This window comes from Paramacrobiotus metropolitanus, unplaced genomic scaffold (assembly GCF_019649055.1).
Source record: "Paramacrobiotus metropolitanus isolate TYO unplaced genomic scaffold, Prichtersi_v1.0 Parri_scaffold0000305, whole genome shotgun sequence".
In the NCBI taxonomy this organism is placed as follows: domain Eukaryota; kingdom Metazoa; phylum Tardigrada; class Eutardigrada; order Parachela; family Macrobiotidae; genus Paramacrobiotus; species Paramacrobiotus metropolitanus.
The window spans coordinates 13,581-28,480 of NW_026570525.1; the positions used below are offsets into that span (position 1 = coordinate 13,581).

The 14,900-nt window shown below is 42.1% G+C and overlaps 3 protein-coding genes across 4 annotated transcripts; all 3 read left to right on the forward strand.

The window, feature by feature from the left end:
- The first annotated feature begins 321 nt into the window (after positions 1–321).
- Positions 322–993, forward strand: LOC129601966 (uncharacterized). The gene is made up of 4 exons (XM_055500887.1): positions 322–333; positions 413–432; positions 485–635; positions 688–993. Exons 1-4 carry the CDS (start codon positions 322–324, stop codon positions 991–993), a joined length of 489 nt encoding a protein of 162 aa, XP_055356862.1.
- LOC129601971 (uncharacterized) lies at positions 985–1,713 on the forward strand. Of its 2 annotated transcripts, XM_055500892.1 has the most exons (3): positions 985–1,227; positions 1,281–1,436; positions 1,503–1,713. In XM_055500892.1, exons 1-3 carry the CDS (start codon positions 1,134–1,136, stop codon positions 1,586–1,588), a joined length of 336 nt encoding a protein of 111 aa, XP_055356867.1. In that variant the 5' UTR covers positions 985–1,133; the 3' UTR covers positions 1,589–1,713. The 2 variants fall into 2 exon arrangements, with proteins under 2 accessions (XP_055356867.1, XP_055356866.1); XM_055500891.1 differs by having other exon boundaries at positions 1,281–1,713.
- Positions 1,714–3,918: 2,205 nt separating this feature from the next.
- Positions 3,919–5,864, forward strand: LOC129601970 (uncharacterized). Its single transcript, XM_055500890.1, has 3 exons — positions 3,919–4,870; positions 5,239–5,353; positions 5,473–5,864. The coding sequence occupies exons 1-3, from the start codon at positions 4,244–4,246 to the stop codon at positions 5,622–5,624; spliced, it is 894 nt and encodes a 297-aa protein (XP_055356865.1). The 5' UTR covers positions 3,919–4,243; the 3' UTR covers positions 5,625–5,864.
- Positions 5,865–14,900: the final 9,036 nt, after the last annotated feature.

Sequence of the window (14,900 nt, forward strand, 5' to 3'; positions counted from 1 at the left end):
TCCAGATACACTAATTACCCGGAAGAAAAGGACTTTATTTTATGGAGCAGCTGTCGTTTGCGCGCTGACAACAAATGCGTGCAAAGGATAGATGTTCCCAAAAATAACCTTTGAATTAAACGAAAAATTTTGACCGCAAATTTTAACTTAAGACTACTCTCTGCCCCGTTAATTATCCGAAAAACAAGGGTTGAATTTTTGGAGCGAATTGTCGTTTACGTGCTAAACAACAAACGCACGTAAACGATAAATGCCCAAATGATACCCTAACAAAACAAAACGAAGTGTTGCACAATTATGAGTAATTCTGTTTAAATGAACATGTACAATAACGTAAGCAGTTGGCAAGCGCAGCGATTATGTATTCGTTATTTAATCATAATAATTCTGTAAGTTTCACCCACTGTTGTAGTTGTCAGTTTTAAGTCCTAAGTACAAGTTGAAAAGAAATGGCAGTATGTATTAACGTCTGCTTCTTTTTTAGGGATTCCAAAAAACCCGCTACGAAACTGCCACAATATTTTGTGGATTTTGCCAGCCATAGCAATGTCTACAACATCAAGTATAGAAACAGGCTGGCGGTGGACACCACTAAATACTTGAACATCCAGTCCGACGAGTGGCGCACTAAGACGGTAAGAAATGTTTTTATGCAGTAACCTAATTATCAATTGCATTTACTTACAGGGTAAACTGGTGCGCAAGTTCCAGAAGAGCGCTCTCGACCTCGCGTACATTCACCACCATCAGAAAGCAATGTTCACTGCTATTATTGTAATACTGAAGAAGCTGTTGGACGTTGCACAAGCAATGGAAAAGTATCACATGGAAAGCATTGCAACTCTTTTGGCTTCCTGTCCGCCAGACAGTATGCCATCGCCTGATGAGGGCTACTGGATCGATGAAATATCAAATTACCCACCACATAACTCGCAGAAAATTACACGCATCATTGCTGACAACAAAAGAAACAAGACGAAACGAAACTGCTAGAGAAAAATTCACGAACTCACATTGGAACGACCAGTGAACTTGTGCCTACCGCTCAGCTGTCGGAAAGTGAGCTTAAGGCCAGAACCAAGGCGTACAAATCCTTGTGGAAACAACTGACTGAGCTGTCAAACACTGTATCAATGTATAACGACAGAATTAAGGAACACTGCCTCTCCCTGATAAACGGCTTTGAACATCTCAAATCAAAGCTAAACATTGAGAAGATGACCATTGGTAAGTGTAGGTATTTTAGCTTGTATTAAGTTTTATTTCACAGTTTCTTTTAGCCCAGGAAGCGTTTCTTCCCATTGTCCAAGAAATGTCCACTGTTAGCACTCTCATCGCTGACCGATACCTGACCCAGTCTGAGAACGGACGTGATGTCACCGCTGCTTTGAACAAACTGGATATTGCCATGAACCTGGCTAAGAACGCGCTGCATGGTATGATCAGCTTATCTATTTGTATTCATTTTCCTAAAATATTGTGGTTTTATTTCATTTTGTCAGGTGACCATCCGGAAGTCCGTGATGACCCGCGCGTGGATGACGTGGGAGAAAGCGATTCGGAAATGAGCACCTCGGACGATGACTAACAAGCTATTACTTACTGGTTGTCATTTTGCTGTTGTGCTTAAAAACTATATAACAATTCTGAATAACGTAATCGTTTTATTCGTCTAAACTGCTTTAGTTATTAAATGCTTTCACCTTCTTTATACCATCCCCGTACATAAATCAAATAATAATACAGTACAGTAAATGGTCAAGGGATTCCTTACACTATAGAAAACTAGGAGTAAATATTTAAATACAGTCAACAATTAACGATTTAATCAGTAACTATGGTAATATTTTTGTAAATTATTAATACAAAGTATATTTTTAGTTTTAATTTTTTTGCGGAATTTATTTACTTATCGTGACGTCACAAACTGCAGTCCGGAAGTCCAGTGGGGAACTGGAATACAAAATCGCCTTGCGGGACGCCCTTTACTACTGATACAGATGCAGTAGCGATTAGGGTGCAGCAAAATGCTGCATAACTGCAAATGCTGCAAATGTTTTAAAATCAATGGAGAAAAATATTCGCAAACTTTTCTTTTCTTGAAAACCCAAAATATTTAGATTATGCGATGGTCTACTTTAATTTCTTCTGTACGAATGAAACGTGCCGGTACAGAGTATCTTACCGGGCTAGATGCGAAAATCCCGGTCTTTAGCAAGCCCACACACTACGATGTTGATGTGTTTCCTGTGTATTAGCAATGGCTGCAATGCAATGAGCTGATTACCACGTTTAGCAGAAAGTACGCGTTGGCGCTTGTGATCCGCTGATAAAATTTTTATGCGCTTCAATGCGACAAGATTTTATAGTTGATATATTTAAAAATACTGTACGACTTTAACGCGTGATCGGCGCTGATCAGATAATTTACTAAAATGATTTAACGGGATGTAATTGTTTGCAGCATGCCAATTTTACTGACAACTTTGAAAATTTGTTGTGCGCCTTTGGTTGGTCTGTTCTCGAAGTGCAAAGATTCATTATAAACCTTATAAATTGCACTTTTTAACATATAAGTTTTTAAAATGAAGCCTAAAAGTGCAAACGGGATATAGAATATTATGTTGTATGTGCCCCAAAAAAACTGCGCTGAAGCACCCAATGGGGCAACTTCAAGTTTGCTGTTTCTAAATATAACGTATAATTATTTTACATATTGGATTTATTTTGAAAAAATCTTGTGTAAAAAACAGTAAAGATATAAATTTTTAAACATTAAACTAATTCCCCTAACTGAGAAAACCACTGATCGTTGGAATTCGAATGGCTCAATTCCAAAACCAAAAAAACCCAGTATGTAAAATAATTTTGTCTTTCCAACGGTACCAAGAACAGCCAATTCCATTGCGGCAATGGATTATAAGGCGCGTAGAACTGTCCAAACTTTAATTCTAGTAAATATGGGTTTTTGTTTTTCGAAAATGGTCCTCTGCATCGGCGCAGAAAAGTAAACATACCACCACGCTACCTGCAGGCTGCCTAAAGCGTTCATCAAATCGCAGTCTGCGCGCGGTAGCAGCGCAACGCAGCCACGCAGCCCGCGTGCGGTTGTTTGCGGTTCGGTTTGAGAGGAGATGGCAGTTAAGTGAATCGAACGTACTGCTGGACCCGAGCGTCGTTTTAGACCCACGGTACCTTTTGATCTTTTACACAGTTGTGCTTTTATTTGGATCTTCGACTTTCGAAAAAACATCCATTTTAAAGAGCATTTTTTTCTACCTGGGAAACTGTAGCTATTGTAACTCCTCTGAAAATGAAGGCAAAACAATTACCTCGCCTTAAGCGTGCTACAACAGCGCAACAGCGTCTTGTTGCAGACAGTAATTTTTGCCGAATCGGTCACCACTATAATCACCAAAAGACGGTCATTTTATTGAATTCCGCCTTAATAAAATGGGTTGTCAACAATTAAGGCCCTGGCAGATAACACTATTGCTATCCGCGGTTTTTGGGAAAGGTAAGATTTTCAGGTCGCAGAAGCCGAGTAAAATTTTTGGTTTCTTTACATCCTCGTAAGTGTTTTGCAACTCAAAAAAATACGCACATTTAAATGAATTACATGAGGGACATGTTGTACTTACACTGTTGCAGTAAAATATGTACAGTAAAACTTAAGTAATACGCTGACTAAACCATTCGCAACGATGGTACGTTTGGCGTAAAAATAAATATGGTACGTTGCTGTTATCCTGTATAAAGAATACCATATTCTGCACAAGATGATTATCCCTTGTCTCATTTTGCAGATGATGCCCACCGATTCCATTTTCAGGCCAGAAAAGCCGAAGATGCCTTGCCCTTGGCTAACGTATCCCTAACAGCTACGCTACGGAGCGATAACGGTGTAGTTGTCCGCACGATTGCCAGCTCTACCAATATATTCGGAGAGTTTACTCTCAGACTATCGGAAAGCTACCAGACATTGCAAGATAACTGCAATTATACTATCGTTTTCCAGTTGCCAGAGTACCGTGCTATTACGTTACCCGTGTTCGATTCCGACATCAAACAAAACCATGAAACGTTTCTGGAGCCATTAATCTTCATTCACAACCGATTCAGCGGTGCTTATTTGGCTACAGGACGGGTGCTTTTGGAGAACTCGGTGTATGGTAGGAATCTGAGCGGAACAACGGTAACATTGCGGTCTGGTATACGAAATTATGATGGCCCGGTCGAAAGTATGCAGAAAACACGGGATGGGGGAAGCTGGAGTAAGATCCGCCCGACAGGTTACTATACGGCTACTGTTCAGCGAGAAAACTACCGCACAGAATCGTTCACCGTGGTCGTAGTGGGCGGGAATTTCGGCGGTCCGTATTTCGTTGCGGATTTCCAAATGCTGCCGCAGGTTCCAATGACAAATGACGACATTCGCGTAGTACTACGAGGCGGACGTTTCAATGTACTGATGCAGTGTTCTCCGTGCCTGCAGTTAGTGGTGACAGGGCCCACTGAAGGAGGCCAGGAGCTAGCACGGATGGAACCTGCGCTATCCAAGACCAACAACGACAGCCACATTTTTAATGATTTCGCTGGCTTGATTGTTCAGAGAACCGTGATTAGGAAACAGCTGACCGGCAGCTATGAAATCATGGTGTACGACTGGGAGACCCGCCATAACCTGAATAGTTCGGCCATGAAGGATTCCAACGCCGTGGTGCAGATCTACCGCGGGAATGATTTATGGGAGCAGTTCTACGTGCCGAATCGCGATGGCAATACATGGACCGTGGCCAGCATCACTGGATCAAATGTCACGGTTATCAACGAGGTGACATCCATGATACACCCGACAGACTGGGAACCGGTAAGAAAAATCAGGCTGTAGAGGCTTTGTTATCGAACAAGCGAACGAAACGTGCTCGTGTTTTTGGTTTTAAAGGTAAACCGTTTGCAGTGATAAAGTGACGTCCGGCACAAGCCTGCTTTTGCCTAGCGCTTTTGCTTAAAGAAATGCCACCAAAGTAAAAATTTCGAAAAAACGAACTGCAAACGGTTTGCAAACGAACTAAGCAAACTACAAAGGAGGCATTATATAGAATCGCTCGCTTGAGCAGTTGTCCTTATACATAATCAAAAACAACTATAGACAACTACGAGTCTGCCGCAAAGTGTGGCATTTGATAATTTAGTAATTGAGGTTCTTTCTCAATTGGACAACCTTTTTGCCAACAGGAACACAGTACGCTGGCTGAATGTGCGCCTCTGAGCAGCGAATGTGAGAACACACTGGGATGCTGCGGCGACTTAACATGTAGCAACGGAATCTGTGCTGGCACACCCACGCAAGGTACAGTTCATGTCAGGTTAAAATCCACGCTGATGAACACACAGCCGGAAGAAGCGGAACATTATACAACAATCTCTCTCTGAGCAAATCTTTGATCTTCTGGGTTATCTGTTTGACAGCTGGCCTGGAAGAGGCGCCAAACGCATTAGACATGAGGACGCGAATTTTAGCCATCTGCTCCGATAGCTGCGAGGACAAACTGGACCAACCGGATTATTACGAATGCTGTCGCATTTTTATGAAAACGAAGACTCGCTTGCAAAGAATTTGATGCCGAAACTTAAATTTTGCAAGCTGTTGATACGAAGAAAATCACGGCAGAAACGAAACATTATATACATAGTCCTTAAGCACAGCATCACTAATAAATAATTCGTAGCACCTTGTATGCATCTTACCTGTCCACGGTGCACCACTGCACACAGGCCATAGCGACGTATCCGTTCTTCGAATTTTTTGGACAAATGCTAAGCTTTCATCAGCTGCTGCGATATTTCTATGCAAGTAAACAACTTTGGCACTCATAACAACAAAACCTCCCAGAGCGGTGCTATTGTGATAATTCGCTGTCCTTGGCGACCAAAATACAGATATATGTAGCAGAAACAGGCACCGTAGACCGCAAAGGCGCGCAGTCGCGGTCGTACAGTGTGGTCGGAACCGACAATCCAACTGTATCGGCAACGATTGATGTAAAGCTGCATGGTAAAGCGTAATTAGCGCATACTACGGCCATAACAGCGACGACACGAAGCAATGTAGCTTACCTTTCCATACGTGTGTACGTTAAGCGATATTTTATCATTTATTAGTGCAAAATGTAGTAAGACTGGAGAAAACGAGAGAGAATGTCCAAGTTAGGACATTAGTGGATTACTGGTTCCATGCAGTTGGAACCACCATAGAACCACCATAGAACCTCCATAGAACCACAATGGAACCAGGTACATAACCACCAGCCGGCATGCTCTCACACTGCCCCTTCTTTTCGGACGGCCATAGAACCACATAGAACCACCACAGAGACTACCTGCGTGGATCCATTGTGGTTCTATGGTGGTTCTATGTGGTTCTATGCTGGTTCTATTGTGGTTCTATGGAGGTTCTATGGGTCCAAAATCTAGTGATGTGCTTTTGTCCTATTCTATTGGTTCTTTCTCCATAGAACCACTTAATGTCCTAACTTGGACATTCTATGGAAAACGAAAATCGTGTCCTCAAAAGTTTCCGGTAAAGTATACCATAATCAAATATTTCTACAGAAAATCATAAATGAACAGCAATACGCAAAACTGAATAGTTTTTTTCCATTTATTCCACGCTGTTTATTGCGTTCAGTTATTCGAAAAATTATTTATTTAGATGGCGATTAAATAAGAAATGGTGTATACATAAAGGTTTTAACGAGTTGGTTGGTTTTTACGTCTCATGTTTTCTTGTTTCATGTCGGTCGGTCAGTTTGAATTTCTGTGTTGTATGTAAAGAAGTACATAAATAAGGCTGTCCACGGATAAGTATGATTTTAACAATACAAGTTGACAGCAGCGAGCTCGCAGGATGACTAAATACGAAGTACGACGTGTGACAAACACGCAGTAACGGAGTTGCTACGTACAACACGAATAGTACTTAGAAGCAGATCCACGAGAACACCACAATTTCTTTTATCTTCCTTCAACTTACAGTTACTGCTGTTATAATATTCTGGGACGTAAAGGAGACAGTCTGCCTCACGCACTCACCTTGCAAGTCTTCAACGATCGTTTAATTGGTAATTTGGTAATGTCCAATCATTACCAAAAACTTTTATAATGACGCTTTTTGGTGGCTGCCAGCTGAGGTCACTCAGCTGGACGCTTCTGACCACAGGTGGCAGCAGAGCGGAAATATCACCAGGCCGCAGAAGCGACAGAAATATCTGGCGCAAAAAATAAGCTATAAAATTTCAAAAACCGAAATGGTACAATTTCTCCTTAACCACTTGAAAACCGGTTTTCTTAAAGCGCAGCTTCAGCCGTACAAAAGCAACAGAGTAATGTGCCACATTCATTGCATACGGTACCCTCGCTATCTCTCAATTTTCCATTGCGGATGAAGATAATATTTTCGAAGTACTCGCAACGTCTGCTCTGTTTTCAAACTAAAAGCAGGATTTTTCTGAGACCCTAACCGGTTACCGCTCCTGTGTTATCTTTCAGCTCATAAGCAGCATTCATCCTAGCGTGACTTGTTTTACCTACAGTACAATAATTCAATAGGATGGCTTGCTGATCCGCAAGGATAACTCACCGGCCCAACCCAACAGGAGAGTAGTGCATTTTCCACGTTTTCATCGGCGACATACATGATCTGGGCTGCGTGAGCAATGATTGTATCCAAACCTCCAGCGTGTGGAATTTATTGATTTATATGCGTACTGTTCAGTATGTTGTTCTACAGTAGCAGGCGATGAGTGGCCTGCTCTCGCCTGGCGCATCGCATGCACGACGATGCAGGTGCATATAAACAGCAACTAGGCCAATCCTGTAGAGCTTTCGGAAAGCTGATGTGACTTTCAACGCATGAACAGTGAAATGGTGAAAATCACCCCATCTCAGAAGTGTTATCGGGTGTTGTTTAACCAACTCTCACGGCACAACATTCCGCTCCGGAAATCCCAAGTAAGGTCGTGCTGTGCCAAAACGTAACAGTGATTTGTGAGGCGTAATCAGTCCAACACAGGGGGCCCATCGTTGATGTTGTATGGGGAAAAATTTAATTGCAAATCAACCTTTTTGCTATGCAACAACAACGTCCAATTGGACGGCCAGCTTCCTTCCAGTGCAAGATTCTTGGTGGGCTGCATCCTTTGATTGTGTGGTTTGACTACGCAGTTAAACTATTTGATCGGAAGATGCAGCCGGATACGTGTACGTCTTGGGAAGAAGCGCCATCGATCAGGATTAGGGACAACGCTACTATGATTAAAGTAAGTTTCCCGCTATCATTTTAATAGCAGATGGTAATTTTACCGTTGACAAATCATCGGCATTTTACGTATGCAGTGTGTACTATGGTTCAGAGGGCGATTCGACAACAATAGTACGCATTGGCTTAAACTTCATAAAGGCCTATTGTATTTTCAATCTATACATTTTACGCAAGTGGCAGGGCGATTCGACAAACGGTGGAACATGGGCGTTTCAGCAAACCATTATTTTATTTACACTCGTTATGCAGCTACAGTACTTAACTAATACACATAGTTAACTTATGCTTCCCTGGGTAACGTGGTACGTTGCATTTAAAGTATGCGTTTTCACCGAGAATTTCTGAATTAACTTTTCGGGTAAGATAATAATCTCGATAAATAATCGCCGTCTGATTACGATTCTTAGTTGTAGTGAATATGAGCCCTTCGTCCATTTTAAAGCAGACAGACAGACAGACAAACAACTGATTACATGCAAATACACAAATCACAGATGCTGCGTTGTTAAAGTTAACTGTGCTGTATTGTTAAAGTTAACTATTTGTCAAAAATATTTTGACAAATAGTTAACTTTAATTTGTCAAGGAACCGCATTAGTTAAGCTAATGCGAAGTTGGCTAGAATTGTACGGAAGATTTCGTACCTGTGAGCACCAAAATTTATTAGAAATGGCCAAACATAAGCGTGAAATAATGCCGTTGCCGTAAAACTGCGTTCTTCTACCTGTTGAAAATTGTTTGGGACGATTTTTATTCTCTAACCCCAAAATGGGTCGATGCTTCTTAAAGAACCATCGGGACGTTTCGCTCTTTCGCTGGACACTTCCTATTGCAGAAACCTCGACGTAAGGCCTTTCCTTTTGAGAATTATGGTTTGTGGTCAACTGTCCAGAAGAACAGTTCGAAAACGGCTGCATTTCTGCTTCACGGGTGTTATAATTACCTCGACTCTCTCAAGGTAGGACTACCTGACGATCTTCGAGTAATTTCATAAAATTAAAGGTACAACTAGTCACTAATGCTCACTATGATACTTATTGACAAATTCTGTTTACTGCCATAACACTTGTATTTAGCGGGCTACACTTCACTTCGTTTTAGGGACATACATAAGAAACTGCAGAACTGAACAATCGTTTTATTAAATGAGCAGTTACTACCGCAAAAGGCATTATCGAAGACTTATTATAGCAAAGCCACCTTCCGTTGTGCCATTCACTCCGAAGATCCACTATCGCGCGGGAAGAGGTTAAGATTACCAGAGAGAGTACAGACTAAATCCAAATTGAACTCTGCAGATTAGCATAAAAGCAGTAAAAAAATTAAATAGTGCGAAAAGGTTCCCGTTGCCCTTCATCGTCAGTCACATTTTTTGACATTAAGATTTCAACGTGCGGCGCATGAGGACTGGGTACTCGTATATTTGCCGACGCGCGACATCTCCGACATGGTCAAGCTAATTCCGGCTGCCCAAGAAGCCCGAGATGGGCAATGCAGCAGATGCTTAAATCAGTAGATGGTTAGTTCAATTATTTAAATGCGTGCTGGGGAATTTAATAAAAGAGTATCAATTAACAAAATCAAAATCCTAGCATTTCCGTTCAGCCAAATGAAAGGCGAAGTACACATCTTCTTTTTCTACCGTGTCGCTAAATGTACCGAGAAAAGAGACTGCATTTCCTCTGTGAATCTGAATACCAATTCTTTGGCGTAAAAACTCTCCTGAGAGGGGGTTGCCTGTACTGTCGATAATCTTTCGCGACAGCTCTTTGAAGAATTTCTTCGTCAGCGGTCCGAATGTACCCGTAGTTTCGAACGCCAGCGGTTGAACGATGTAACGGTCTGCCTTCCCGCTATATTTTCCTATCTTCCGGTTTCCGGTATTTCCGCTGCACTACCCGGGACCCTGGACGTCTGGGCGATGTACTTTGGGCAAATGTGTCCGCCACGATTATATCCCACACCAGCGGCTTTCCATTTTTCCAAGGAAAAGCAGTCACCACGTCGGGCTGCTTTCCATCGCCTCTGTCTAAGCCCGCCGGCTCGAGTGACGAAGGCACTTTTGCCGAACTCAGCGCCCGCTTAGTTGCTTCGTTCAAGACTGCGGGGACACCGTGTCTTCCTTTCGCTAACTTGCATACCAATCCATGGTGTCCAAGACTGTCCACAATACTACCGTATCATCAGCAGATGATGCAGGTTCTCGTACGCCAACTAAGTTAGTAAAATCTCACAATCGAATTAGTCTAAATTTACAACTTTTTACCATTATTAATTATTTTTATCGTTTTCACTGCGTTAGGTTTTCTGTTTCCTTTTTTCTCGATATCTCCGCCCTATTTCCGTCAGCGCGCATAACAACGCGTCGGCATTGTTCACAGGACTGCGCTTTATCAGATTAATCAGAATCTACGATTTGTTGCCCGCCTGCGTTCAAAAACCGACCAGACAGTTTTAGCGCACGAACTGTTCTGTTCCTTTCGTCGGGCTCGTAATGCAGTTACGTAAGTAACTGGAGAAATCGGTGGTTTTACTTTTATATGGTACGTACCGCAGGATGACATTTTCAGTACTTATGTAATCTCAACTTTTCACCCGTTCCTGCTCCATTCTGTGACCCACTGTGCAACAACGCTTATTAGTTGCTAAACGAAGCTGTTTCACCTTTTGCATAGCAATCAGGCAGTAGATTGATACAGAACTTGCCATTCTAAGAGTTTACGTCGGCCAATCTGTAAGCGCAGCCGGATCTGGCAGTGACACAGTTTGACAACTCATCCATGCTGAATGGTTCGACATGAGGATTGATTTGTGTTTTGGAGTCCTATTATGTTTATGAGTTAGAGCACTTTAAGAAGTTTCGAATCGTGAACTTCTATAAATACTTCTATATTATTCTAGCGATCATCGTAACATGGTGCTGTTTGGGCGGTGTGGCTGAGCACACTGCAGCTTAAAAGAAAAGCTTTCGATGATGCGGTTAACTGGAATTCTGTTTGTAAATTTAAGTGGGTTCTTTCCCTCTTACGAGACGCATAATTAATGTGTTTATTAAAGATTAAAGAGTGAACCATGTGGCTGCGTTTCTGTGATTGGAAGATTGACCTTTCCTTAACTGAGCATACCACCAGTGAACAGTCGTACTTGGCACGTAGCGTCTACAGATATCCACTTTGAGAACACAACTCGTGTCTCTTTTAATGTGAAAAATTATGAACAGGAGCCAAGAAAGAAAGCCAGTAATTTTACTCTACAGATACTCTATGCATCGCTTGTGCACATTTTTGCTGGTCATGATCATAAAACGTTTTATTACAAATCGGCATGGTTTTTTTCTACAAGGTAGCTGCACTCATGGTGCACATTGCACAGTTATGTACGTCTATGCACCCACATGGTACCAGGTATACTTGTACTCGTATTGGAGCCCAAAGAATAGAGCACTGTTGTGGAATGCGGTTTACTTCGAATGAAAGCGTTAACTTACTCTAATCTGGTGAACCAGCACAGCATGGAGCTTACTAAGTTTTTTTTCGAAATTCCGGCCATTGCCAGATTAATGCCAACCTGACCCTGGTCAGTCACCAGCAACAAAGGTATTTAGCATTGCATTGCAGTCATTCTCATCTTGAGAATTCGGGCGGCAGCACTCGCATTCCAATCCCTCCTGGACAACGCAGACCTTGCGAGGCGGTTATTGGCAACTTAAGGATTCCGTCGGGTATGCATTTGTACAGCGCAGTGATAGGTAGCCGTACAACAATGACAAGCTTTACACTAAGAAATCCAGGATTAAAAGGAACAAGTTGAAACCAAAGTTACCATGTAAGTAATCTTTAAGGCTTAAAATTAAATTACTACAGTATAAAGATTTATTTGCAGGCCTGCGTTGTGATTTACTCATCAAATTACTGGATGCCGGGAAGGTCATCACAAGGATTAGCAACATGAGTAGTCCCACAAGGTTAACTGTCGCTGTGCGCAACGCCATGTCGGAATTTCAGCATAAAAAATTAGAAATCAGCTTTAAAGACTTAGTAATGATGAACGAACCACAAAATTAGTTCACAGCGATTCCGCTTGTCAAAACATAATAATCATGCACTCACACGTCTCACAGCTTGCTTATATAGTCGGAAATGGTCAGTGCTAGGAATTTGGTATGCTGACTGTACCCAAAACCTCCGGTCACCGTAAAAGAAATTTAATGTTTTGGGTAAAGACACTGCAGATGGTTCTTGTGCAGTGGACCAGTCTGGTCGAACGGTGTGCTGATTTGCTGGCAGTGCAAATTTGGCAGTCATCAACGTGATATTGCGGTAATAGTTTGTGGCAAGTTGTCCATGCGTTATGATGATGGTGATGGAAATTTTAAGAGCTTTCGGGAAAACGGCAATGGTAAAACATCAAGTGGGTCCGTTGTCGGACGGTTGACTGATCAAATTGTGCCAAGATAACTCAGTCGCAATGGGCAGTATCGCATTTTTGAAACCAGTATTATCGGAAATGAGAAAAGTACAGTGGATGAAGAAAACAGCAGCGGTATGCAAGTCGTTATGGACCGCACCAGCCTGCACCCATAAAATTTGTTTTCACAAACGAAAACAAAATTCTGTTTTGCCGATCGATACAGTAGGATCAGCTGCACAAGTCCTACTGTACTTTTATTAGCTACTGCTCTACTGTACTTTGTAGATGCCATTAGGCAGACGGGATCGGCTGCTGAAGACGCGGAAGTGCGGAAGCGAAACCTCTATTCCGAACTCACTGATCGGCATTTTTTCCAGCCAGTGGCTCTCGGAACAATGTTGTGGCGAAAGTACCCGCCAATAAATAAGGATGGTAATATCCAATATCCAAAAGCGCATCCAGAGCCTAAATATCCAAATATCATATCCATATCCCAGGCTGTCTCGAAAGATACAGATATTTTTGGATATTTGGTGGATACAAGGATTTAACAGGATATTGACGGATATAAAACAGATCCGTCTTATATAACCATATTTTTTTCCAAAAAAGGCATTTATAAATTATTACTATACATGCTTCGACTTTTCTGAACAAAGGATCAGATAACTGAATATTTTGAAAAACGGATCACCCAGTTATTCAAATATTTTGATAGTACAAAAATTTAAGATCAACAAGTTTGCGTAGACATTATTATCAATATCATCTGACGTTCTATTGGTGTCTCCACAAAATAGACGTAAATGTGCAAATCACAATGATTAATGTTTGATTTCACGCTGAAACAAAATTTTTGTGTCAAAATCTCGGAGCCATCGCACTAAGGCTGGTATTGAAACTACGATTAGCAAGTGTCGGGGGTAAGGCGGAAACGGTGGACACGTCATACAATTAATTCTGGCACTGGTGGAATTTTTTGCCATTAGATTATCAAAATATGGGGGTAATCCGTTGTTTAAAATGCACAGTTAAACGTACCCTAATGTCGAAAAAAATGGAAGTATGACGTATAATCAGTGTATTTCTTGTTTCTTTCTAATATTTAATTTGGCGTTGATTGTTAATGTGTTCAACGATGCTTTTATTTCATAGAATGTCCAAGTTAGGACATTAGTGGTTCTATAGGCTTGAACCTATAGACCAGGACAACAGTGGTTCACCAGGTTCTGAACCAAATAAAATGTAAACACAACTGCGAAATGAGAACTCGAGCTTGCAGAAACACATAGAACCACAATTGAACCACCACTGAACTACGCACACAGTCACTTGCCGACACACTACCACACTACCAGTCTACCCCGTGAACCAGGTGAACCTATAGAACCACCAGTGAACAACGTACACAGTCACTTGTCGACACACGACCACACTACCAGTCTACCCCGTGAACCAGGTGAACCTATAGAACCACCAGTGAACAACGTACACAGTCACTTGTTGTTGTCGGCACACTACCACACTACCAGTCTACCCCGTGAACCAGGTGAACCTATACAACCACATAGAACCACCATTGAACCACCAGTCAACCACGTACACAGTCACTTGTCGACACACTACCACACTGCCAGTCTACCCCGTTAACCAGGTGAACCTATAGAACCACACAGAACCACCATTGAACCACCAGTGAACCACGTACACAGTCACTTGTTGTTGTCGGCACACTACCACACTACCAGTCTACCCCGTGAACCAGGTGAACCTATAGAACCACACAGAACCAACATCGAACCACCAGTGAACCACGTACACAGTCACTTGTTGTTGTCGGCACACTACCACACTACCAGTCTACCCCGTGAACCAGGTGAACCTATAGAACCACATAGAACTACCATTGAACCACCAGTGAACCACGTACACAGTCACTTGTCGACACACTACCACACTACCAGTCTACCCCGTGAACCAGGTGAACCTATAGAACCACATAGAACCACCATTGAACCACCAGTGAACCACGTACACAGTCACTTGTCGACACACTACCACACTACTAGTCTACCCCGTGAACCAGGTGAACCTATAGAACCACATAGAACCACCATTGAACCACCAGTGAACCACGTACACAGTCACTTGTCGACACACTACCACA

Coding starts and splice junctions, on each gene's coding strand:
- LOC129601966 (XM_055500887.1), top strand. Junction 433..484: donor TTGTCAGTTTTAAGTCCTAA/GTACAAGTTGAA, acceptor CTTCTTTTTTAG/GGATTCCAAAAAACCCGCTA. Junction 636..687: donor ACGAGTGGCGCACTAAGACG/GTAAGAAATGTT, acceptor ATTTACTTACAG/GGTAAACTGGTGCGCAAGTT.
- LOC129601971 (XM_055500891.1), top strand. CDS start 1,134: ATGTATAACGACAGAATTAAGGAACACTGCCTCTCCCTGATAAACGGC. Junction 1,228..1,280: donor CATTGAGAAGATGACCATTG/GTAAGTGTAGGT, acceptor AGTTTCTTTTAG/CCCAGGAAGCGTTTCTTCCC.
- LOC129601970 (XM_055500890.1), top strand. CDS start 4,244: ATGCAGAAAACACGGGATGGGGGAAGCTGGAGTAAGATCCGCCCGACA. Junction 4,871..5,238: donor ACCCGACAGACTGGGAACCG/GTAAGAAAAATC, acceptor TTTTGCCAACAG/GAACACAGTACGCTGGCTGA. Junction 5,354..5,472: donor TGCTGGCACACCCACGCAAG/GTACAGTTCATG, acceptor TCTGTTTGACAG/CTGGCCTGGAAGAGGCGCCA.